This window comes from Paramacrobiotus metropolitanus, unplaced genomic scaffold (genome assembly GCF_019649055.1).
Source record: "Paramacrobiotus metropolitanus isolate TYO unplaced genomic scaffold, Prichtersi_v1.0 Parri_scaffold0000070, whole genome shotgun sequence".
NCBI lineage: Eukaryota > Metazoa > Tardigrada > Eutardigrada > Parachela > Macrobiotidae > Paramacrobiotus > Paramacrobiotus metropolitanus.
In genome coordinates this window covers 1-25,815 of record NW_026570290.1, presented here as the reverse complement: position 1 = coordinate 25,815, position 25,815 = coordinate 1, and the positions used below count along the sequence as shown (strand labels likewise).

The 25,815-nt window shown below is 42.4% G+C and overlaps 7 protein-coding genes across 9 annotated transcripts; all 7 read right to left on the bottom strand.

The window, feature by feature from the left end:
- Nucleotides 1-500: 500 nt before the first annotated feature.
- LOC129594706 (uncharacterized) lies at nt 501-2,348 on the bottom strand. Its single transcript, XM_055491482.1, has 4 exons — nt 2,173-2,348; nt 1,748-1,878; nt 1,343-1,598; nt 501-961 (listed from the first exon to the last, which is right to left on the bottom strand). Exons 1-4 carry the CDS (start codon nt 2,198-2,200, stop codon nt 615-617), a joined length of 762 nt encoding a protein of 253 aa, XP_055347457.1. The 5' UTR covers nt 2,201-2,348; the 3' UTR covers nt 501-614.
- Nucleotides 2,349-4,566: 2,218 nt separating this feature from the next.
- LOC129594686 (uncharacterized) lies at nt 4,567-6,360 on the bottom strand. Its single transcript, XM_055491457.1, has 4 exons — nt 6,259-6,360; nt 6,047-6,177; nt 5,210-5,459; nt 4,567-5,151 (listed from the first exon to the last, which is right to left on the bottom strand). Exons 1-4 carry the CDS (start codon nt 6,284-6,286, stop codon nt 4,811-4,813), a joined length of 750 nt encoding a protein of 249 aa, XP_055347432.1. The 5' UTR covers nt 6,287-6,360; the 3' UTR covers nt 4,567-4,810.
- An 824-nt stretch (nt 6,361-7,184) lies between these two features.
- LOC129594702 (uncharacterized) lies at nt 7,185-9,217 on the bottom strand. The gene is made up of 4 exons (XM_055491476.1): nt 9,029-9,217; nt 8,826-8,944; nt 8,223-8,475; nt 7,185-7,850 (listed from the first exon to the last, which is right to left on the bottom strand). The coding sequence occupies exons 1-4, from the start codon at nt 9,144-9,146 to the stop codon at nt 7,513-7,515; spliced, it is 828 nt and encodes a 275-aa protein (XP_055347451.1). The 5' UTR covers nt 9,147-9,217; the 3' UTR covers nt 7,185-7,512.
- Nucleotides 9,218-10,063: 846 nt separating this feature from the next.
- On the bottom strand, nt 10,064-11,973 carry LOC129594697 (uncharacterized). Its single transcript, XM_055491470.1, has 4 exons — nt 11,838-11,973; nt 11,626-11,744; nt 11,061-11,313; nt 10,064-10,680 (listed from the first exon to the last, which is right to left on the bottom strand). The coding sequence occupies exons 1-4, from the start codon at nt 11,956-11,958 to the stop codon at nt 10,343-10,345; spliced, it is 831 nt and encodes a 276-aa protein (XP_055347445.1). The 5' UTR covers nt 11,959-11,973; the 3' UTR covers nt 10,064-10,342.
- Nucleotides 11,974-12,567: 594 nt separating this feature from the next.
- Nucleotides 12,568-14,780, bottom strand: LOC129594705 (uncharacterized). Its single transcript, XM_055491481.1, has 4 exons — nt 14,610-14,780; nt 14,426-14,544; nt 13,418-13,667; nt 12,568-13,168 (listed from the first exon to the last, which is right to left on the bottom strand). The coding sequence occupies exons 1-4, from the start codon at nt 14,632-14,634 to the stop codon at nt 12,834-12,836; spliced, it is 729 nt and encodes a 242-aa protein (XP_055347456.1). The 5' UTR covers nt 14,635-14,780; the 3' UTR covers nt 12,568-12,833.
- Nucleotides 14,781-15,585: 805 nt separating this feature from the next.
- On the bottom strand, nt 15,586-17,394 carry LOC129594704 (uncharacterized). Of its 3 annotated transcripts, XM_055491477.1 has the most exons (4): nt 17,276-17,394; nt 16,808-16,929; nt 16,486-16,734; nt 15,586-16,207 (listed from the first exon to the last, which is right to left on the bottom strand). In XM_055491477.1, the coding sequence occupies exons 1-4, from the start codon at nt 17,298-17,300 to the stop codon at nt 16,091-16,093; spliced, it is 513 nt and encodes a 170-aa protein (XP_055347452.1). In that variant the 5' UTR covers nt 17,301-17,394; the 3' UTR covers nt 15,586-16,090. The 3 variants fall into 3 exon arrangements, with proteins under 3 accessions (XP_055347452.1, XP_055347454.1, XP_055347455.1); XM_055491479.1 differs by lacking the exon at nt 16,808-16,929 and having other exon boundaries at nt 17,276-17,386; XM_055491480.1 differs by lacking the exon at nt 17,276-17,394 and having other exon boundaries at nt 16,832-16,842.
- Nucleotides 17,395-18,680: 1,286 nt separating this feature from the next.
- On the bottom strand, nt 18,681-19,727 carry LOC129594715 (uncharacterized). Its single transcript, XM_055491491.1, has 2 exons — nt 19,593-19,727; nt 18,681-19,250 (listed from the first exon to the last, which is right to left on the bottom strand). The coding sequence occupies exons 1-2, from the start codon at nt 19,605-19,607 to the stop codon at nt 18,804-18,806; spliced, it is 462 nt and encodes a 153-aa protein (XP_055347466.1). The 5' UTR covers nt 19,608-19,727; the 3' UTR covers nt 18,681-18,803.
- Between the last annotated feature and the right edge of the window lie 6,088 nt (nt 19,728-25,815).

Genomic DNA, 25,815 nt, shown 5'->3' with positions numbered 1-25,815 from the left:
TAGTCAGTTAGTCAGTCACCATACATACACCGTGGATGAACAGCAGCAACAAGAGCACAGCTAGAAAAAATAATGCTACGTCCGGAAATTATTCAGCAGTTGCTGCACTTTGCCAGCTTCTGCGCGTGTTTGTGATACTCGTAGCTTTGTGTTTGTGAGAGATTTGTGTGATAGCTGATTACAGCCGCGTTGAAACTGCTTTTCAAACATAGCGTAATGCCAGTTATCAGTAATGTTGCTGTTAGTAACTAATATAAACCGGTACAATTGATGCTACGATAGCTACGTAATTACGTTACCGTTTTCAATGGCCACTGATCTCGACTACCTGATCGCTACTCAACGAATTACTGTATTTATTAAGGTATGTGTAATACATATTATGTACATCTACAGCTTTCAGTTCAGATCAGTCGTTTCTCTTCGAACATGCATCATTTTCGACGAATGTTTTGTCTTTTCTTACAAGTCATTTCTTGACCAGTGAAATTTCGAAAAGCACATCACAGTTGTATAGCGCAGGGATTCCAAAAAAGTAGAAATATTTTGAATTTTCGAAAGGTTATGATCCAGTGTTTGCACAGCTGTACAGTCCAGTACTAGTAGAAATACAGTTAGTACAAATATTCCGAGACAATAGAATTCTGTACATCCATAACCATTCCGGCAACGATTTTCTTGACGCATTCGGGCTGTGGTATCAGCGGGCAAAAGGGTTTCTTATCCGTGAAGATCTGCTGGGGAACATCCACCGCCCGCATGCAGTACGGCGCGAGGACACGGTCCACGATGTCGTCAATGTACTGCAGCTCCGCCGGGTTGACTTTATCCGGACGAGCACGCGTAATCACATGGATAACCGGCTGGTCGCACATGCCCGTCACGTAATTGGGCTTCCGGCAGCCGTACATGATGAAAACGCGCTCGTAGTCGAAATACAATCCATACAAATTGGCTTGTGCTGCAATATAATTAATTCATGGGTATCTATCGAATTTTTAACATTATTCAGCGTTTTTTTTATCTATTATGAGTGTTTACTGAAACACTCATAATGTGAGTGTGACTATGCCCGACTGTGAGCGACCTTTTATTTTTAAAGCTTTTTTTCTGACTTTTAGCAGAAGAAATTAAAAAAATATTGGTGATGATTTTATGTGACTAAGTGCTTCAGTTCAACCTTTTTTATTTAATTAAAAACCGCTAGTTTTATGTACTGCGCTTTTAAAAATCACTTGTTTTCATGGATATGCTCAGTTGATTTGTTTTAATTTTACGATTGTTCCTATATGAGATCAAAAGCACTAAGACGTTTCATTATAGCTTTTTAAAGGTCACTTACTGGGAATATAATCAGTGGCAGACTGCGAATTTTGTCCCGGATTTTGGCCATTAACGCCGAACAATCCCAGCCAAAAGCGGGTATCGCACATTGTGTCGTTTATGCTGTCAAACTGAGGAATTTCCACCCAGATGGCCTCTGCGGGGATCGTACTAAACGGCAAACCGGTGCGTCCGATGGGGTAGTACACCAGGTATTGATTGACTGTAACGTTAGGGGCACCCAGTTGACGGTACTTGTACCATAATCCAGTGATCTGCAAATCATTGGCACTTTATGTACTGTACAGTGATACACTGATAATATTTGTAGAATGGTACACTGATAATATTTGTACTCTAATTTTTACGCACAACTTCTAAATAAGAGAAAACGTGTAATATAATATACAAACCGTAAGATTACCATTTCAGGATTGGGATCCGGGGCACTCGGAACAACAAGAGGGAAGCCACATTTTCGCTGATAATAATTGTTCGGCGGTGAATTATAATTGCCTGGGTAGCCAGGAATTTGCGAGAAAACAAGCGGAATCCCTATAAGTTATTTAAATTATCGTCTATTGCACAAAATTGTTATTTTTATCCTTTTAACGCAAAGAGTATATTCAAGATTTCTGTCTTACCGTCAATCACACATTTGCTGAGTGTAAGAGGAAAAGCTAGCTCGATTGCACTATACGTATCTTTTATGCTAGACTCATCGCTTACATAATAATATTTTGATTACTTTTATGCATTTTGTACCTGTGCATGTATAGTAAACGGTGCAGGCTTAGTGCACAAATACTTTGCATGTTAACAAACTGCTATCGCTTTACATATACTTACCGCAAAGTATAACAAATAAATGCATCATTATTTCCCAAATAACTTTTTACGGAATCAAAAATTAAAGCTGAGCCTAATAAAGCCGGATTACTGCTCGTTAATACAGAATATATTAAACCAGTAAGTCGAATTTCCATGCAAATAAAATCGAGGGTTTAACAATCCAGCAAAGAAAACTAAAAGTCATTTGAATAGCTGTGTAATTGGATGTTTATGCAATCAATCGCAGTACTTTAAGGAAGACCGGTTATCGCGTACACCATCAATTCATGTCAAATCGTGGATGCGCAGTTATAAAACAAATGGTATTACATGATCAACGGCAGATGCCAACTGATCACCGGTGAACACTAATTGGTTTGAATTTCCTTTACTTACCAATTTTTTACACGTTGTGTAATGTTTCGACAAAATGAATCCCAGCATTACTGTGTGGATTATGGCAGTGTCCAGCAGAGACAGGCGTCTCTCCAACCGTTACTTAACAATCGCGGAAAAAGTTCATAATTGTATTAAATTTTTCCTGGCTTTTTGGCTTATTTTCTTGCAAATACTCGTATTTATGTATGTTCTTGGGTACATAGTTTTCTGCTGTTTTTATAGAAAGAAGTGTAAATTGTCTACCGTACGAAAAATTACACAAGTAAACAAAGAGACCTTTATCCCAAATATGGCTGTTGTTAGTGATATAGTCTTGTTTTGGATGTTTTTCTGTTTTGGTAAGTTTTGCGGACCTTTTTTTAGTCTTTAATATTATGACGCTAAAATTAAACAAATCCATGAAAGTTTTTACGTGTATCGCATAAGTTCCGCCGCACACTACAAGTTTTATAACTCATTAGGGATTTTTTCTGGAAAACAGGGAATGCACATCTACTACGGCGACCACTCCATTACACAAGTGCATGGTTCGCTGCACACGCATTCACAGGGACGGTGCCGAAATCCATTACACATTTATGCCAATTTGGATCACCAGCCGGAAAAAGTACTGTATTTACAGTTCATCAGTTACAACGAGCAACAACTGTTTACAGTTTTCTTGAAATTGAAGACTTAATGAATGTACCATAATATATTTACCCGGAATTTATTCTTGTCATTAAAGCACTTCATCTTGTAGATGGTTGGCAGATGGTACATGTATCGTCGCCTTCTCCCAGGCCGTCCAGTACATGTGAATCCTTATTGTGACCTTTCTGTCCTGGAATCGACGCCGGACCGTTCCAATAAAATTCCCGCGCAAACGATGACGCTGCATTGCCAGTATTGTACAGCAGTCAATATTAGTTGTACCTGCTACAGGCAAGAAAGCATTGCGGATTACGCCATCGACGGACGGTTGACGGTCAGCGACCGGCCTGCGACATCAATGCATCGACGATTTCTTTCCGGTACTAAAACCCTATCTATGTATAAATATCGCAAAAATTGCACTTTATTTAGGCCTTATTCGTAGCTAAATAATTGAAATAGTAGTTTGTTTTAATTTTTGCAGAGATGCTGGTTCTCTATCACGACTTTAAGCAGCTGGTGGTAATATTTGCATGCAGCAGTGCCGTGGGCGCAACGGAACTGTGTCCGAGTCCCGTCTTCGAAGTGCAGACGCGCATCCGGCCTGATTTGTTATCCGACTACGAGAAGGACTTCTTCGACAATATAGTCGACAGTGTGCTGGCACCCTATGATTTAAGCGCTAGAGATATACCAAAACAAATGTTTTTGAAAACGATACCTGCCTGCTTGAACTTGTGAAAGGTGCATGTTTGTAATTTAAACTTTGTAGTGCTGTAAAATTATACAGTATGCAAATGTTGCACTAAGTATTGTAAATTGTGCACGTCACGAATTACTGATGTCTTTCAAAGATAACGTTCCAGCAAGTTAAACATAGACCGTATCAGTCTACAAAATAATAATAGACAATAAACAACGTACAACCAAATTGAACATACCGATTAATAATTAATTATTAGCACAGTAATTTGTATGTGATACAGCGAAAAAGACGACGGTTTCTAACGGTTTCTAACGGTTTAGTGTTAAAAGATTCTTGCATCCCTGCAATTATGACTTGCACGTGTATACTGTTGGCACTGAATTGAAGTGTCACGAAAAACGCATAAAAATGGATTCGGTTTAAGGTACGTAATAATATTATGTACTCTAGTTTGTCATGCCATGATTAATGCGATTCGATTGAATGAGAGCACATCTGGGCAAAATTAATGGTCATTAACTGCTTCACAAATTACATGTAATCGCACTCGTACGCAGATACACCATAATTATAAACTTCGTAGATATACAGATCACGAGATTAGTTGCTTTTACCCCTAATACCAACAGAAAATAGATAATTTGCAGTACATCTACAGCTGAAGAAACCAGGAACTTAGTCTGTTGTTCAAAGTCAGCCAGTGTGTTGTTTCCTTACGCAAAGTTGTATGGACACCCGTTGCATGGTTATGACTACCCGAACTGTCATCCTGTACAGTCTTGTACATGTAACATGTCGGCTTTCTTTCTTAAAACTGGACATTTTGTACACAATTTGCATGAACCCATACAGTAGATAAACAGTGGGCGTGTACAATTAGAAACCATGATCCGCTGCCCGCTTAAGACACCTCGAACCTTAGTTACTGCTGACATTATTGATCTCGTTCATCTCAGCCATGATGTAGGACTGCGCGCAGCCGGTAGCGGAGAAATCCACCGGCGTACAGAACGGCTTACTATCGGTAAACATCTGCTGCTGAACATCTACCGCGGAAAAACAGAACGGTGCCAAGATGGAATCCACAATGTCGTCGATGGCTTTCAGTTGGTCCGCAGTCATCTGATCCGGCCGCTGCCGGGTGATGACGTGGAAACCCGGGCGGTCGCACATGCCGGTTTTATAGTTGGCGCCCCGACACAGATAGGTCACGTAGAAACTATCAATATCCAGATACAGCAGGTTGAAATCCGTGGTCGCTAAAACAGTTTCAAAATAAGTTGTAAGACGGACGTATTCTTGAGGCAGAAAAATTACCGGGATTGAAGTTGTCGGAAGATGAAAAGCTCTTCGTGGGTATTTGACCGTTTACCCCGAACAGACCGACGGAAATACGGTGAACACATGCGGTATCATTGGGATTATTGTACTGCTCGATGCGGATGACCATTCCCGTGGCACTGGTGGTGCTGAAGGATAAACCGGTGCGGTTCAGCGGCGTATGGTCCAGGAGCTGATTGGTGGTGTTGACGTTGGATTGACGGTATTTGTACCATCTTCCGGCAAACTACAATTCAAAGGATTCGTAATGAATAATGCGTTAGTCATCACTTTTATCATCAGTCCCTATGCAAATTATTTAATTTCATTCATGATTATATCATTATTATATATAATCCCCACGCGCAGGCGTATGTATTCAACGAGCGGTTTTCCAGGGGTTATATCTTTCCGATGCTAAGAAACCCTTGTGGAAGTAAGTATTGCTTTCCGTATAGGAATAAAAGGGTTTTCGAAGAAAAAAATAAATTGATTAAAATCTTTTATAAATTGATTAAAATCTTCTTTTATAAATTGATTAAAATTCCGAGCACCATATCAAGAAATTGTTACACGAGACTGCTGGCACTATTAGAAGCATCCTTTTTGTTTTTGTAATTGATCTGGGCTTCTGTTCGGGTAGATTGTGCAATTTTTCGTAAGGCAGGGGTCTGTATTAATCGGAGAAAGCCTTTAAATGCGAGAGGGTCAGTGAATGATAAGAAATGACGGTATGTATTATTATTAGTACATCAGTAATATTCCTGATAAAAATGGTGAATTTTAATTTTACGAGTATTTTACCAAACGTTACCTGGTGATCGCTGCACGTACCCGCGAGGCGTCAGGGATAGGCACCGTATTGACCGCAATGGGAATACCGCAACCCTTTATGCTACTGGACGGCAACGACTGCTGGGCGTATAGCTGACCTTGCGCGATGACCAGGAGAATGGTCAGCCCGACTGCAGCGTCAAGACAATCACACAAATAAATTTATTCGTAAGAAATCATACAACTCACAGTTTACGCTTAAGCCGGCTTACCCGCAATATACGTCTGCTTTTCTGTCATTCTCAGTCAAAGAAAAATGAGAGTACAGAGTATCACAGACATACTCACAACGGTTCTAGTAAGTATAAAATACCTTCCGCGATGATAATAATATCATGTCGGCTGCAAAACTGCAAACGAACCATAAGCATTCTTCTAAGAGATCAAAGAACATAATGTGTTATTGCATGATCATCAATAAATTATCAAGCACCACGTTCATGGTCATTCTGGAGAGAGAAAAACATTTATTATCCGCGATAATCCTGCCAGAGTACATTGTTGGACCATGACTTTCGCCTATGCTCTGCTGAACAAAGTGGAGGGTTACCACAAGTGCTCTTATTGTTATGCACATGTTCTGTCTGAGTAATACAATCGGTGCTGGAAAATATTGTGCTGAGACTGCTGAGTTGTATATTGTATTGTTTGCTTACCTGCGTTCGCGCATTTTTTATTCTGTTCTTATACGACGTTTGTCAATATTTCATTATTTTAACAAATTGCTTTTCCAAACCTGAGCGACAACCCAGTGTGTGACAGGAGGACAAATTTACTCGTATCTAATTCTACAATGTGTACTAACAAGTCAAATTTCATCTGTCAAAACTTAATTTTGGCTCTGATTGTGTAACTATAGACACACATGTAGTCGTATGTTATACTCTTCAACAAAGACAGTGCGGCAATTTCATCGCGTTGACGGCGTCAACTTGACGCCCACTGCTCATACCCAGTGTATATATTGCCGTATTATACCGGCACACATTCTTCTAGGTTTATTTACCAATATTTTAAACCAATGGTTCAATGGTTCATTTACAAGTATGTACGATGTATCATTTAAAATTAAAGGTGACCACTCCGTACAGACCCTTTCACTACCTTTTACCCCGTGCACAACCTTTGTGCACTGAATAAGGTCACTTCTGGTTTGCCAATTCCTACCAAAACGGTTTGCCGTAAATGAGATTGATGCACGGAGGAGGTAAGTGTAGCCCCGTGTCCAGGCTTGGCACTGAAGGTCAGTCTAATCGGATTGTAACATGTCACCGTTTACCGGAAACTCGATTGCACAGCAACAAGGTTACAGCTCCGGTCGCACGTTCACGATAGCTATTGCCGTACAGTAACTGCTATTACGTTCATACAGGACAGTGAAAGTCACAGAATCATTTGAAGTGCCGAATAAAAACGCATGCGAATAACGGAAGATATTATCTTCCTAGATACAAACAACTGTGCACCTAGTTACTAATAGTGTTTGCGACATCATTCGTGAGACCAGTTATGGCCCCTTGAATACAGGGAGGAATGTTGTCCAAGAGGGGACAGTACGATACGCTGTTGTTGTGGGCCTGCAGAGGAATATCCGCCTTCGAAATACAGTAGGGACCCAGTATGGAATCGATGATATCATCAATGGATTTACTCTGGGCAGCGGTCAAAAGATCCGGGCGGGTGCGGGTGACGACACCGAAGGAGGGACTGTCGCACATACCGGTCTTGTAGTTGGGCTTGACGCATACGTACACAACATAGAAATCATCAGGATCCCCGTATAGCAAGCTGAAATCGCTGGCAGCTAAAAAGGAATCAGCCAACACGAATGCATTTTAGGTGGTTTTATACACTTTTCTGTATTAAAGCCGTGTATAACAAAGACCCATTGCCACTGCCAGTGGTCTGCTGGCAGTATTTCGAATATATAACAATTCCTTTGTTTACGGCTCAGTGCTTAGCTGATGGTGAGAAAAAGTCAGGAAATTCCTATCACTGCCATTTGAAATTTTCAGAAGCAGCTTTCACAAGGAGACATCGCAAAATTGAACGACATACTTATGGTACGAGTATACCGTGTCTTTGTACTGACAACAAATTTTGTATTTGATTTTAGGTCTTTGCCATAAAACGTTTTCTAGACTATTTTATATTATGGCAGTTAGTACGTACTTACAAGGGACGTAGCCATCTACGGATGAATAAGCTTTTCCGAGGCACTGTCCATTTACGGCACACATGCCGACAAAATAGCGGTTAACGCACTGAGTATCGTTGGGGCTGTTATACTGTGCTATTTGAAGATATAATGCCACTGCCACCGTATTGCTGAATGGAAGTGCAGTGCGGCTGTTCAGCGTCACATGCTTGAAGATTTGATTAACAGTATAGGAGCCGGTTTGCCGATACATGTACCAGGTCCCGACGTACTGCAAAAGTGTAAACGATGCACCAATTTTGGATTAGCATTACCGGATAGGTTCCCGATAAACAAAAGGAGGTGACCATAGCTGTAGCGGTAGCGCACCCTTACCTGGTACCCGTTGGATGGTCCGTTTGCGCGAAGTTTTCGCGTGCAAGACATTGCGGCACGATATATTATGGTCAAATTCGTTCAACGCCGCACTTAAATAAGCTGGTGGGAATCTAATTAAACCGCACGGTGGCAGTGTAGCCGGGACATGTCAGGTGCATGGGGTCATTTTAGTGCGCTGCTACTTTACTTCAAAAGTAACTTTTCTGCTGTTTCAGTTTACTGCATTACGTGGTACATGCGTACCTTCAGGGGATCGGGATTGTTCACGGTGTTGACGACGACGGGAATGCCGCAACCTTTGAATGTCGCACATGTCGATTGCTGCTGTCCTTGAGTCAGAGCCAGAAGAGCAGAAATTTTTGCTACAAAACATTAACGAGCTGAATTTATGTAAGATATCATCAAGCGTTTTCCAATCGTCCGATATGATTCCGCTGGTCTCCTACCCAATATACAGTAGTAGCGCGACATCCTCTTATTAACCACAAGCATGAAAATTACGGAAAAAGGCACTAATGATCGACAAGCAACACAAATTTGCCAAAAAGTTTCGCCGGTTTTCATACGCTAACCAATTAGAACTACAGCCGTGTTTGCCGATGGAAAATGATCTTCGAAGATAAGGACAGTGAGGACGTTCGCAGCAACGGTACAACGCACAGAACTGAAGCTGTTGCATTCTCCTAATGCATTAAATATCTAAATGGCATCGCACTCATTAATTGTGCCATGTCTCTGCTAAGTTAACTAGCTGAATAATCTGTACGACTACGCGTTGTTTTTTGTAACGAAGCACTTTAATGTGGTCAGGTGAGTGGGTAGCGTTGCCGTCTTAATTGATATTTGTATTTAACCAACCGTACGCGTCGAAATTCACCCTACAAAACTCCATCCAGATAATCGCCAACCCATATGACTGGCGAGATTGCTTATGTTGGATACGCTTAAATATCACTCTTAAATATCAGTTAATATCTTAAATATCTTAATTATCGCTTTTGTGCATCAAGCCTGATAGAGCCTAATCGAACAAAAATGGAAATTATGAAATGACTGTATGTACTGCGCGTGTTCATGATAAAAGCACAGCAGGCAGTTTCGGAAATTTCATTTCTGCTTTTGCGGAGATGGCGTAAACCGTGTCGACCGTTGCAGTTTTCAAGCAACAACAAAATCAAACATACCATCAATCATTCAACCTCACGTTGGTGACACGATGAATCTTGACGGGAACGTCAACTGTCATTACGAACTGTAGGAAGATCCCGGCGGTATGATGACCGTGGACACTACTCTAGCCTATTCATGGTTAACGGATATCCTGACGAGGTTGCCCGCTTGTCATGTCTTACTGTCAAATTGTCAATGTTGTGCAAGTTGGTATGCAAGCTTGTGGACTTGCCCTTTTGTCCTAGCTTTCCCACTAGAGATAACAGGCGAGTAGCTTTTCGGAAAAAAAAAACTGCTTCCCTGTACAGAAGCGCTGCAAAATTTTTTTTATGTTCTGGCTTGATTTAAGGAACAAACTCAGTCATCACCAAACAAAGGACGAGAGAGTAGCGAGTGAAAGTCGAAAAGCAAGAAAACCTACGTCAGGTATCGCAGTAATATATATATAACCTATACCGGTGCGGTGACTACAAAGCCTTAACGGCAGTTGCAATCAGCTATAGACTTTTAAAAAATTAAAACTGATTTAACGTCCGACATAATTTACAATAGCCTGCGGTTTCACACTGCATATAACACAGATGCGCCGACTAGTTGCTGATAGTATTTGCGACCTCATTTGTGAGGCCTGTCACAACCCCTTGAATACAGGGAGGAAGGTCATCCAAGAAAGGACAGTATGGTACACTGGAGTTGTGGGCTTGCAGGGGAATATCCGCCGTCGAAATACAGTAGGGACCCAGTATGGCATCGATGGTATCATCAATGGATTTACTCTGGGCAGTGGTCAAATAATCCGGCCTTGTGCGGGTGACGACATGGAAGGAGGGACTGTCGCACATACCGGTCTTGTGGTTGGGCTTATCGCATACGTACACAACATAGAAATCATCAGGGTCCCCGTACAGCAGGCTGAAATCGACGGCAGCTAAGAAGGAATCAGCGAAAAGGATTACACTTCCATATACGTAGATATATGATACATCGCTCAGTTTCTGTACTACAGCAGTTTACAAAAAAGAACCAATGCCTGTACTTTTCTGGCAATTATTTCGTCTAACAAAATGAATCGAACATAAGGCTATCCTTTTTTTGTTGCTCAGTGTTGGGCAATGTTAAGTAAGTCAGCAAATTCCTATCGCTGCCATGTGAAATTGTCAGAAGCAGTCTTCGCAAAGTGCTTGCATGAAATAATTAGGGCATACCGTGTACTAGCACTGATAACAAATTTTGTATTTTTGAATTAAGACCTATACAAAAGACTTTTTTAGCATTTTCTAGCTTATTTTATAGAAGTATGGCACTTACAAGGGATGTAGCCATCCACGGATGAATACATTTTTCCAGGGCACTGTCCGCTTACGACACACATACCGACAAAGAAGCGGTGAACGCACTGAGTATCACTGGCGCTGCTATACTGTGCTATTTGAAGATATAATGCCACTGCCGGCGTATTGCTGTATGGAAGTGCGGTGCGCGTTTTCATCGTCACATGCTTGAAGATTGGATTAACGGTGTAAGCGCCGGTTTGCCGGTACGTGTACCAAGTCCCGGCGAACTGTAAAAGCGTTAGCGATGCATAATTTTGAATTAACATGTTTTGAATGTCTAAAGGTTCCTGATTAAAGGTTACAAAGTGTACCCATAGCGGCGGTGATAGCGCACCCTTAAGCAAAGGACTGGAGCAGGACGGTGTGGGAGGATGTACGAGTTAATACGTTATAGCAACGATACAAGTAGGCTAGCGAGCATCAACTTCATCCGCACGGTCGCACTTTAGCTGGGATATGGCAGTTGTATGGTATCACTTAAGTGCACTTTTGCCTTACTTGTCTGCTGTTTTTTGGTTGATTCCGTAGTACATGCGTACCTTCAGGGGATCGGGATTGTTCACGGTGTTGACGACGACGGGAATGCCGCAACCTTTGAATGTTGCACATGTCGATTGCTGTTGTCCCTCAGTCGCAGCCAGAAGAGCAGATATTCCTGCTACAAGAAAATTAAAAAGCTGAATTTAAACAACAGTTGCAGACGTTTTAAAACAAAACAATATCACCCTATATAATTCGATTGCTCACCTACCCAGTATACAGCAGTAGCGCGACATCCTCTTAAGCACAAGCATGAAAATTATGGTAAAGATAACTATGATCGGCATTCGGCATGCAACAGAAATTTGCCAACAAATTTTGCCGTGTATCATAATTATATATATATCATTAGCTGTGCCATTTCGGAGTTTCTCTGCCGAGATAACGAGCTTAATTATCGTTAGTATTCGTTACCCGTTGTTTTTTTTGTAACGAAGCGCTTTAATGTGATGAGAATCGTGCTTAGCGATTGATGCCTTCTTAATTGGTAATTATCTTTAACGAACTGTGAAAAACAGCAGTCATCGATCGGTGTAAGCGCAAAAGCGCCTACCCCGAATACAGTCTGTATGTGGAATATTCTTATGTGGAATATTCTTAAAAATCACTTTAACCTCTCTTAGGTTAACAAAGCCTAATCGAACAGAAATAAAATGGTGCATCCGTGCACGTACTGTGATTGTACGTGTGAGTGTATACAGTATTGTAAAAGCGCAGTGCAACCCGTTCCGAAAATTTTGTTCCTGATTTTGCGAACACTGCGTTAACCACGTGGACTGTTTTACCATGGTCAGTTGCTGAACAAAGGCAAAAGCATAACATAGCATGAACTTCACATGTGGTGACACGCACAGACTGCATAGTAGTAGTCACATACCCACAGTGCCAAAATGTTTATTTTAAGAAATTAACAAAAAAATACTTGTAGCTTTATTGCGCATACAAACTAACGAAACCAATAAATGTTCACAATAGTATAAATGTATCGAAATTAGTGTCAGTGTATTTGTCAGAAACTGAGGAGTTAAATGGCAGAGTTGTCGCCGACGCACATTGGTATCATACAGAATCGTCTTGCAGTATTATGTATATATACTTTCTTCACTTAAATTAAAACTTACAGAAGCACAGCTTAAATTAATTCGGTGGCATTTATCGCGCCCTTAATTGCATTTCGTCTTCCGGCCGTGCACAAAATTATAAGTCTCTAATTGCTGGTAGCATTTCTGACATCGTTCATTAGGCCGGTTATGTCCCGTTGGACGCAAGGAGGAAAGTCGATAAATGGACAATACGGCTTGCTGTCGGTGTGGGCCTGCTGCGGAATATCGGCCGCCGAGAAGCAGTAGGGAGTCAGGATGGCATCGGTAATATCATCCATGGCTTTCACCTGGTCAGCGGTCAGCTTATCCGGACGATTGCGGGTAATGACATGGAAGGAAGGCCGATCGCACATCCCGGTTTTGTAGTTGGGACCACCACACGCGTACACAATGTAGAAATTGTCAATGTCCAGGTACAACATGTTGAAATCGTTGTTAACTAAAACAGGACGCAGATAAGCTAGCAGGATGTATGATTAAGGCAGGTGATGATCCCTTAAAGCAGTTCACTAAATTTTTTCACTACAAAGCGTTAACAGAAAGCGTGGTGACCATTCTAGAGGTCACGGCACGCCATTCAGTCTAGAGGTCACGGCACGGATTAAGGTTTTGCGACGGTTAGGAAACGACGTGAATAACTACGCAGTGTAACATTGAACAGTTAAGACTTAAGGGGTATGGCACTTACTGGGAACATAATCATCCACGGACGAAAGACCTTTTCCCGGGCACTGTCCATTCGTGCCGCACACGCCGATATAGAAACGGTTAATGCACTGCGTGTCGCTGACACTGTTATATTGCTCAATGTGGATATATGTTCCCACTGCCGACGTCAGGGTGAACGGAAGGCCGGTGCGGTTGAGAGCAACATGGTTGAAGATTTGATTGACGGTGGCGGCACCTGTGTGTCTGTGCTTGTACCATGTTCCGGCTAACTAGAAAGGAATGGTCACAAGATATTTCATACCTCTGAATTAATTATTAAACACCGCCGTACGGAGTGCAAAATTATGACGCAGCTAGCCACATGCGATAAATCGCTGTATACAGCAATAAAGAAGCGATTTATCAGTATCCTAGCGTTAGGTTTGCAAATAAGTCACATCTACAGATACTATACAGATACTATACTAAGAATAACCTAAGAATAACCTAAAGAGCCAAAGGAAATTTCGTCACCATGGAGGAAAAGGATGCGGCGGCAACCTAAACTAAGTGAGCCACAAATTGGAAGCTCAGCCACAGCGTTAGCTCCAGAAATATGACTAAGGTCTCAATATATTTTGAACTCAGCTCATGTGCCTAACATGGCGTGGTGTACGGACGTTTGCTGGTTTCACTGGGCTTGCATAAGGATCGTAGTGCATCGGCTCAAAAACGACGTCAATTACGTACTGGAATAGCCGGCTGTTTAAAGCAGAGATACCTTAAGATTCTCTTGTCAGTTTTTTTTAACCTTAGGAGGAGCGAAGAAAACTGCGAAGATTGCGGCAGTGTCTTCCCCGACTTCGTGTCGCACGTAATATACAGTATGTCGCACCGACACATGGCTTATATCAAGTGCTGTAGTCAAGTGGGCGAGCTTCATGTTTCTCCATTACCTCGCTTGCTTTTATACGTTTGTTGTTTGTACTAGCTCTTCTATTTTTAGGAGGAACTTGAGTGTCGCTAACCGGTGATGTTAATTACGTACCCGAGCAGGGTCGGGAATAGGCACAGTATTGACGACGATGGGAATGCCGCAACCTTTCGCAGTCGATTGCTGTTGGCTATAGTCTCCCTGGACAATGACCAGAAGAAAAGACAGTCCCGCTGAAACATCGACCAACAAAAATTTAATCAAAGTTAAATTAGAGGATGCGTTCGACTTTACCTACCAACCATGCAAGAGCGTCGCGCCATTGTTTAGTTATCGGCTAAAGTTAATTAGTTTCGTTAATGAACGAAGAAAGACTCAGTTAAACGATGCGGTCAACATGGTTGTAAGGACTGCAATGAAACCGTTAAAGTTTAAAATCAGTCATATTTGTACGATAAATCAGGGTAATTTCGAACGCTTTTCTGATTACGTTATACTTAATAAAAACGTTTTGTCATCAGTATTTAAGAACTGAGAACTCGAAGGTCAGATCAAAGATAAACCTAGTAAGAACGTTCGTTTCACGGTGCAATGGACCACACCATTAAAATATTTGTACGCTAATGCATTTTACGTGCAGAAGCAGAATCAGGCTCATTAAGATCGTCTTTAATACATTGCTACGACGTAATGCAGTGCACAAAATGTATTTAGAAATTTAGAATAAATCAGTTAAGGTAGTACAAACTTAGGTAATAATGCTGGAGCGCATTTGGGTCAATGTTTGGTAACCATTTTAAGCGCACCGCAGCTATTTGTACAAAAACAATTAGCAAACCCATTTTGTCAATCACTTCGATGCTTCCATCACAGAGTAACGCGCAATATGTAAACAGCGTACTCAGTGCTCCGCAGCAAAACAGTGCAAACGCACTGCATTTTCGTACCATAATTACCAAATTTATACCTCCCACCGCATTAACCCTGGCCGTGTTAAACCATTTATCTGAAATACAAATGTATAAAGGCACCCTCACCGCGAAGTTGCTGCAAATGGTGCCGTTTATAGCCAGTAAGCACAACTCAGAAAATCAAAGCTTTGTTAAAATTGCGAACTCGTAATAAATAATCTCAGTAATGTTTGAGGAACAAAAAAAATATAAAACAATGTTAAAAATAATAACTTGAGTGTCAGCAGGCATTATGTGATCACCATGTGAGAACTTTGTTTTTCGTGCAATGGGTTGAGAGATTCTAGCGCCACACCAGATTTACTTACATTCTACTAAACCGGCAAAATGCAGTTGTACTTTCGGTTTGTAATAACTTGACATACAGTAGTGACCTTTTACATTATTTACATATACAGACAGTTTGTGTGACATTTCACGAACAAAGGTCACCTTTGTGCAGCAAACATTACCACACTGACCAGCTTAACGTCATAATAAATTATCAGTACATATGCGTATAAGCATTACTAGTACAAGGAAATGCGGGTATGCACAAGACGGGCCGTCGAAAAATGGCCACACCGTCGCAACTGCGTCAGTCCTCAGTTACTGGTTGAGTTGCCGATGTCCTGCATGAGAGCCGTTACAGACTTGAGCGCACATCCCGCGGCGGCATATTCCGTCGGTGTGCAAAAGGGTTTATTGTCAGTGAACATCTGCTGCTGAACATCCGCTGAGGAGAAACAGAAGGGCGCCAAAGCCGCGTCGACGATGTTGTCGATGGCTTGCAGCTGGTCCGCCGTCATTTTATCGGGGCGGTTTCGTGTTAGCACGTGGAAAGCTGGTTTATCACACATGCCCGTCTTGTAGTTGGGACCACGGCAGATGAAGACCAGGTAAAAGGTGTCGATGTCCAGATACAGGATGTTAAGATCACTGGCAGCTGCAGAATGGAAATTAAGGAGAATCAACAATTGTTCTTGTACTTACAACATACTGTATTTTATTTTTGTGCCATCGTAATGTCATTCACACAACAAACGACACTAAAAAAATATAGGTACTCTCGATTTTTTATGCTTTTCTGCTTAATCGCCAACGGCTAGCGCTTCACTGGCCTGACGACTGCCGAGCCAAGCGAAGGTTTATTTTTATAAGTTTTAATTCACACGCTGGATGGTCCGTTTCTATTGCAGAGTGACGTAAGCGCATGCTAACTACCTGGCGCGTAGCCGTCGACCGACGAAAGGCCTTTCCCGGACATTGTCCGTTGACCCCGTACAAAGAGACCAGAAAACGGTGCACACATTCCACATCATTCGGATTATTATACTGTTCAATTCGTAGAATCATTCCCGTAGCGGAAATGGTGGAGAACGGAATACCGCTGCGGTTTAGCGGGACATGATCCAGGAACTGGTTGGTAGTGTTGACACCGGTATGCCGGTATTTATACCATCGGCCGGCAAACTGAAATGTACGAACATTTTATTATTGTGAGAACTTGATATTCAATTACTTGCAATACAATGTACACAATTACGCGAGACGCATCCGGAACGGGCACCGTATTGACTACGATGGGAATGCCGCATCCTTTGGCGCTGGATGCCGGGGATTGCGCATACTGTCCCTGCGCAATGACCAGCGCCACGAATAATCCCACTGCGAAGTGTATATGTTGATTGCTGTGCTTCTGCTAACTGTCGCAATTTTTTGCATTAAATATATTTTGCGGGAATTATGGATTCATCAGAAAAATAATTGTTGCAGAACATTTTACCCGCACTGAACCATACTAATACAACTTTATTATTTTTTGACAAAGAAGTCTCGCATGACAAAACGCCAGACTTTGAGTGCACTGCTGCAATAATTCAAAATTTTATGGGTTTTATTCATTAGAAAAGAAGTAATAACTAATCAGTAGTTTTTTTAGGTGCATACGCAAACGTTTTAACAGCTGACATGGGACAAGAACTGAAGTAATTTAGGCAGTTTAATTTCTTACCGATAAGGAGACTTCCGGTTATCATCTTTGCAAAAGCAAAAGTTTTAGCAGTAATAATACTAGTTGAGCGTTGCAAACAAGCGTAAAAAACGTAAGCGGTCAAACGTAAACGTTGCAAACAAACGTAAGCGGTCAGCAAGAATAGTCAAACATGCACCCTTTGAGTAAATGATGGACTTGGTTTGCGAAAGATCAAGGAACGTTATTCGTTCGCATTGCACACGGTTATAGTCACATCCACAAGAATAAAAATTTATTAAGTTTAATATGGAAAATTACGTCACATTAATGAATTAATGGCTTCCACGTTTGTAAAAACAGCGCCGTTGTTAAGTGATTTATTACATGCTGTCGATCAGTCCGCAGTTCTACGACAGTACACCTTGTATAGCGTTGAAAGTATGAGTGTAGAAAATCAACAAAGACTGTCTTTTTAAACTGTGCAGAGCGTCCATTTTTAATTTCTGCCAACTGTTTCCAAATGTCTTTTTACTCCTGGTATCGAATAATTATAAAGAGAGTAATTTTTCTAGTATTATTTACGTTTCATGGCATTCGTGGTGGTTGCTGTAATTATATACTACATAAAATTCTGATTTTAACAATTACTACGTATTAACATCGAAATTTGTTATCATTTATTATAACATTTACTATTACAAAGAAACATTAACATTCTGCTAACATTATTACCATTTTAACGAGTACTGCCTGATTTTAACTAATACCTGAAATTATTGCACCTCGCGTCCATTACGAAACTTAAAATGATTTATTGGTGACTAATTAGAAAATCATTAAGACAAATAAGCGAGCCACAAGTCCTTAATTTAAGCATCGGTCTTGCTCGTTGACCAGCTCGGCCGTTGCAAGATACATGTTCGAATAGTTAAGAAACTACTGAAATAAATTCAGTCAGTACAAGCATCACTTTGACTAAAGCAGTATTTGCTGGGTAAACATCCGGTACACAGTCAAGTTCGCCGTTCGTTGATGAGGAATAATCAGACGCATCAATCAGACCGGTATACGGTACAGAAATAATAATAATCATAAGCTGTGTAGAAACGTTACTGAACCGTTTGACAGGGCTTCTCAACTCCGCTGTGTCAGTTGACACAAATACGAAGTGACAATACATGTTTTATCATAAACAGTTTCGACTTTTGACAGCTTGAAGTTTGCAATATATGTATGATATTTTAACTGTATACTGTACGCTGGGTCATGGCATTTAATATAATAATTTACCATGTCGTTTTTCGATTTTATTTCTTTTTTTGGGTTTTACATTTCACAGTTTATGGGGGTCAGTCGGGAATTCAAAATACAAAGCAACAAGCCAAAAACAGCCGATTAATATGGCTAACATTCGATTAAATTTCTTATAAAACGGTTACAAGCATTGTGCAAATTACAAGTAATCTCAGATTCTCAGACAATTATGACTGTGATTCTGACAATACCGGTACAATAAGTGTTAACAACAGAAAGGAGAACAAAAACATTAGATTCGATTCAAAATCTACTACTTGCGTCCCCATCCGGTGGAAGTCTGCAGAGGGGCAGCGGCCACCAAGGGGGCGGCTGCGCCCCATCCACTGCCGCCCTGGAGTCCACCGATTCCACCGCCCATCGGGAATCCGCCGAGACCGCCCATGCCCATTCCACCATAGCCCATACCGCCTAATCCACCCATGCCACCGAATCCTCCAAGGCCACCCATGCCCATGCCGCCTAATCCACCAAATCCGCCTAAACCGCCCATGCCCATTCCGCCTAAACCGCCCATGCCCATTCCGCCTAAACCACCCATGCCCATTCCGCCTAAACCGCCCATCATGCCCATTCCACCAAGACCGCCCATGCCGCCAAATCCGCCCAAACCGCCCATGCCACCGAAGCCGCCCATTCCACCCAGACCGCCGAAGAACTGAGCGGAGGCGACGGCGACGCAGGCCAACAGCAAGATGACCTTTAAAGAAATTCACTGTTAAACTGTAGGGATGGACAAAAGGTTAACTTCCATAATTTAAAGGTTACTCGTTAATTTTATTGAAAACAAGGATAATGTAGTAAAAGGAAAAATACGAGGTTGCTTGCTACAGTGCGCATTAAAATAAGACTTGACGCAGAAAAAGAAAGATTACTTCATCATTAATTATATAATTATATATTGTTATATCAGTAAATAAAAATTTTATATTACGTCTTTTGCTGTGTGAGAGAAATGGTTTTGAAACTACCAGGTACACTAAACCAGGGTAATGGCAGATGACCACGGTAATATGGCGTAAAGCGTTTAATTGCGACTTACCGCAAATGTCTGCATTCTGGAATAGATGGTAAAACTGAAAGCGAATAGACTGGAAAGTGGAAACACGAGCTGCAAGCGCTATAAAAACTGTAAGGTCCAAAAAACGCTATAGTAAAAAAAGGCCGAAGACTGGATGTGATGGGTTAAAGTATTTTCACTTTCAGTTTTAGCATGGGCTTTATATAGGAACGACTGGCAACTAACAGTGCACTACTACCTACCAATGGCCAGTTGAGTATGATGGAAGAAACGCGTCGCAGGCGGAAACTGGAACAATTCCATACGCTGGACAGTGGACACTTGACAGCATCGCGTCATACAGAATATCCATGGTTTAGAATGCCCAGATTGTTTCTGTGCAAGTGTTTATAGAGAGCTGCCACTCTACAGCAGAACGGCTTTGACCTGCATTATTTTTACGCTATCATTTTTCTGTTTTGTTGTTATGATAGACAACTTTCACTGCACTCTGGATGCTGCAAAGAAACTATTGAGGCTTGAGCTACTGACACGATTTACAACAATAGACCTGCTGCAATTCTGGCGCCTATGGATGCGCCATTATTCCTTAGCGCAGGCAACCGATAATAACTTAAAAAATGGTGCAAAGAAAATACCACGGATAGAATTAATTAAAACTCTTACCTGATAATATTAACTGCAATGTATTTCAAGCAGTCTTAGCCATAATGGAATAACATATTACTCATTACAGGCTGATATCTGGAGGCGGTGGTGGCGCAACAATACAGATTACACTACAACAGGTTGATGCAAAAATTTAAAAAAAAATAAAAAAAATATATTCAAGTGAAGCCGCGGTATTTTTTATTAATGTTGCTTGCTAGGCCGGTGCAATACTTGCACTTGTATTTTATTCAGTACTTTCAAATAAACATTATTTTAATAGGGAAAAACGGGATCCTCGCGTGACCTTTATAAAACTGATTTTCTGCAGATTGTAATGACAATGAGCAATAACGCTAAAGCGCGTGCAACAACCGTGAGGGCTTGGGATTTTCTCGGCAGATAATATTAGTGGCAACCCCAGCTATCCATAATACTCGTCAAGACGCATTTATTTTTACGCATCTGTTTCACATCACGTTTTGTAATCGTTTTGTAATTAAAGTTTGCGTTTACTCGCTAACTTGTTTTAACGATGTCTTAACCATGTCCGCCAGCGAATCGCCTGCCTTTCCTGTTTGCGTACGGTGTGCAAACTGCCATTTACCTACGGACTACCTAACCGTCAGTTCTATCTCATGCTAGCCTACTTGCATTTATCGAATTGGTGTTTTTCGGCTTGTGCGAGCCTTTTGCCTGTTATCCTCGTTTTTGTGTTGTCAGAGTCGGATGTTGATCATTGAAAGTTAACGTTGGTAATCTTCTGTTACCCGCCTTCCCAACCCTTAAGCAATTAAGTTTTGTTTTGCTGTCTTCGTCAGTTATATGAGCACCAGTGTGAAACTCATTAAAGGTCATCTCTCACTCGCGCTGCTCTCTCGCTATGGTACGCACAGAACCGCACCGGAAGGCAGCCGCAACATCCTGGCCACGTATCAGGATCCATCTCACTCCCTGGCCACGAATCAGGTGTCTTCGAAACCCTGGCCACGAATCAGGGGGTCACCTGGCCACGCACCAGGTGGCACTGCTCACAATAACACGTATACGCTCCTTCCGGTGGCCGAGCATGTTCTGACGTTTTCCACGAGACTCCGCGGCCGAGCCGAGGCTGGCCATATGCCCCAAAACCATGTCGGCGTTTCTCGAATACATCGTTAATACTTATACATGTATACTATATTTTGCCGAGATCGTGGGTATTATCGTGAACAATAATTGGTCAATGAGTAATTCACAGATACAGTGGAGATTTGTTAGTAGCCTTACATCCTCCAAATAGGAAATTAATGCACACTTTTTCCAGTTTGCAAATACATTTGTACATAATTCAATCAAACACTTCCGCAGAGTATATTTGGTTAGCTGTGCACGTTAATTTACTATGCAATTTTATTGCGTTTCCACATTTTGGTAAGATAGTATAAAAATTATGGATGTTGTTTTGACATGAAAATGCTACGCCCTTACAAGGTCATAAAAATTAGGGCGACGCAAAATGTATGGGTCATACAGGCTACAGCCCCGTTCTCACACTTTCTCTTTCAGGATCAGTATTACTTCGTATCGGCGAGTAGACTGTTTTGAGGCTGACTCAGCAATATCGAATGAATGTAAACTGGGAAAAGTGGAAGTGTCATCCGCAAAAGAGGGCGTCTAAACAATACATCACCTTGTCAAGGGCGCCTGGCAGGACTGCTTTCAACAATGAAAAATCGCGTCAAATGAATAAAAAACACAAAGCACTGCTTCTGTCCACGTCGATCGTAAGCAGGTTATCCTACCAGTTGTTGTCAGTCTCCTTTAATTGTCGTTGTTACCTACCTATTTAAAGCATGCAACGGTTTAACGCTGCAGATCCTTATTTTGATCATTTGTAACTTTGTATGCGCCTGCTTGCTCCAACATTTTTTCCTGACCTTTAGAACTTCTTTAACTGCGCTCCTTTGGTATAACTTTTTGTTTGAACTTTAGTTATTAGCAACAAGCCAACGTTAACTACCATGCACACAACAAAGGTGAGTCAACTTTTTATGCCAGCTACGGATCATGTGACGTCTTTAAAGCGATACTATTATTACCTTACAATTGCATTCGCCACCTGTTGATCTTTTAAAGGATTTTCTGACTTCGTATTTTTTTCATTTTTTAACAAATTTTGTAAAACTAAAGTGAAAGACCAAGCTTTAATTGTACAACTGCTTTCCGATGCATCTGACTTATTTTCTAAAACTCTTATTTTTGCAGAGCCTTCTGTTCACCGTTACAATGGGCGGCTGCCTCGGCCTGGTCGTTTCCCAGTTCGGCTTCCCAGGACTCGGTCTCGGTTCTGGCCTGGGTGCCGGTCTGGGCGGTTTCGGCGCCGGCGGTATGGGGAACCTCGCCACGCTGGGATTGGCTCCGTTGTCCAACCAGTTCGGAATGGGCGGCATCAACCCTATGGCCAACATCGGCTCCAACGCCGGTTGGGGTCAACCCGTCGCTGTCCAGCCCATGGCCCAGCATCAGGGATGGGGCGCCCCCGTCGTCCAGCCCCAGCTGCAGCCCGTTCAGCTCTACACACCGCAGACCCAGGTCAACCTCCGTCCCGTGCAGTTGATGGTCCCCCAGAACAAGGTCGAACTCAAACCGGTCCAGTTGTTCTCCCAGGTCCAGCCGCAGGTCAACCGCGGATGGGGCAGCCAGAACACCGTCGCTGCCGCGCCCATTATTAATACGGCCCCTGCTGTTGCCCCATCGAGTGCTATTGCAAATGCTGCCGCTCCGGCAGCGGCGATAGTGCCAGCACAAACACCGTCACTTAACTATTTATAAGTTTTTGTTACTGAAAGAAATGTCGTTGTTGCTGACCGGTTCACACATAGTACCTCTTATTAACACATGACTAGCAATAATACCCCAAATGCTAATTTACCTCGTTGTCTTTTCACGGAATTATTGTTTAATTTGGCTGAGAATGTATTGTTTGGCAGTGTGGTCTGACAAGAGTCGGGATAGTTTCAAAAAAAGCCTTGGTCAGGAGCTATGGAATTCAGTTGCAGTAAAATTGTTGCTTGGTTTATAGTAAACATGTCGCTAACCAAAATTTTTAAATAAATTTGATCTTTACCTGCTGAGAAATCGTCTTTTCCGCAAGCAATATGAAGCGAGAAAATCACACAAAAACTGTATGTGAGCGCAGGCGTACATGCGTACACCCTCGCTTTGGCAGTCTGTTGTGTTTTGTTGCACGCCCGCCTACGCGTGGCGAAAGCATAGTGTTCTGCGCGCACCCGCATCATGTGGCGGCTACGTGCGCACTTTTCACGCTTGCTGCAGTCAGCAATGCGGAGTTGTCCACGAGGAAATTCTATCGAATTTAGTCTGGATATAAATTTCTAGCAATCACGCCGTTTCTCGCTTTCTGTAGCGTAGGCGTATTTATAGCATTGCTAGTCTTTTTTGGTAGGCAGAATTCCGTCAATTCTGTTCCTGCGTGAACCTTCATCAGGTCCACGCTCATATGGTAGCAAGAGTCGTGTTTCTCCAGGATAATCTGTGAGTTTTTCCGTCCATCCGACGAGGTGTGGAAGAAGTCTCGCGAGAAAGGGCTCGCGTACGGTCCAGTGGCGAAGGAGGCGTTTGGATCTCGACAGCAGATCAGCACCAGTGTGTCTCTACTGGTAGAGCACGCTGTACTGACCTGACGCGATCAAGGCTACTGGTAGCTCTGATCGGAGGGCACAAGCGCCGAAAAGATCGCCGCAAGAGGCAGAAGCCCGAAGGGGGGGCACGAGTGGGCAAGCCACTTTTGGCTGTCGGGTGTGGAGTTTTCAGGTGCGTCTCTACTGAGTAGAGCGCACATACGCGCGCTCCCCAAAAGGAGGTCGAGCGCCCCTGTCGTTGCTAACGTCAAGGCACGACAGAAGACCCGCAGCCAGCAAGTCTTTTGGTCGACGCACCGCTGCGTCCTGTCGCATCGAGACAGAAGGGGTTAGCGACTGGCCCAGGAGAAGTCAGTATAATCGTTGGAGGAACTGGAGGATTCGCGGGAAGGACGCGCAGGATCGATTCTGGATCACGGAGACGATCAGGTCAGATTTTCGTTTATTAATTTCGCCATTGGCGTAAGGGTAAAATTGCAATTCTGATTGGTCGGTGATGAGCTGAGCAGAAAAGTAGGCGGCACTTTGCACACGGCGCGCTAGCGAAATTTTCGGATTTTGACGTGACGTCACTCTGCCTTATAATTTGAAAACAACTCACCTGATTGGTCGTTTATAAACGCTGTGATTGGCGCAGACGTAAAGCTAAAGTTAAGCAGAAGTAAGCCAATTAGAAGCTGAGATTTCGTAAGGAGGCGGAGTTTTGCGCACGGCACTCAAGATTGACGTAGCTAACCAAGAAAATTTTCTGAACCAACTGACGAGAAGTTGACCTTTACCAAAAATTTTGACGAGATTGATGACCTTTAGCAAAAGCTAAAAGCTGAAGAAATAACGTTCGTTCTGAAATCTAAGTTGATTTCTTAATAAAATCGAAAAATATTCTCAGGTTAGACATTTCTGACCGAAGTTGATAGTGACCTTTAAAACGAAAATTCGGGAGAAAAAGTGACCTTTAACAAAGTCGGAGTAAGCGTTAAGCTGAAACAGTTGATGACCTTATTGAGTTGAGTTTGCTGAAGGAAGAGACCTTTTGAGAACTTAGTTAAATTTCTGAAGAAAAGTGACCTTTAGAAAGGACTTAGATCTTTTAAAGGCAGAGTGACCTTTAGCAACTGAGCTCGTACGATACGAAGTGACCTTGTAGGCCAGTGCTTGTTACTGTTCACGTGTAAAAGTCGCGTAACGTAATCTAACACACGTGTCAGAAACATTATTAGCATCGTCCAAGTTATCCGATCATCAATAAACCCAAAGACATGGATCAAGATACAGACGGTAATGAACCGGTCTCAGCGGGTAGTCAGAGAGAACGGTCAGAAAACCTTACGAGCGGAAATTAAAGCCGTTCACACGTCCAGTGGAACATGAAAGAGCAACTCGAGCTCAGAAGACCTTTGGGAGGAAGGACACCAAAGGTTCAGAAGCCACATACCAAAAGGCTCTGAAGGAAACCTTGAACAAAGAGAGCTCGAGTGATGGAAGTCAAAACTGGACGGCACGCCGATGACGGCACGGTAGACCAGTCAAAGGTCACCGAAGAGAGAACGGCTACGGATGGACAGAATAAAGATGACTTGAAGGCCGAGACCGGAGGAATGGCACGGGTCGGCCGAAAAGGTCAAGGAGGAAAACGCGGACCAAGCTGAGAAGGGAAATACCGAAGTCAATAAAAGGTCACCGAAGGTGGTGGCGCCGTCAGCAGCGACATGCTGATTGACGAAGGAAAGGTCAAACAGGATGACCTTTCGAAAACTCACTGTTCTTACAAGAACAGCTGGAAGAGAACGAACCAGCCCCACGTCAAGTGACAAGTTTTACACTGACGATGAAGACGAAACGACGGTACAGACGCTCTTCCACGGCAATGAAGGAGGCAAACTTAACGAAAGGAATGTTTGATAACGACCCTCCAGGACAAGCCAGAAGAGACCTTTGAAGGAATGGCGTCA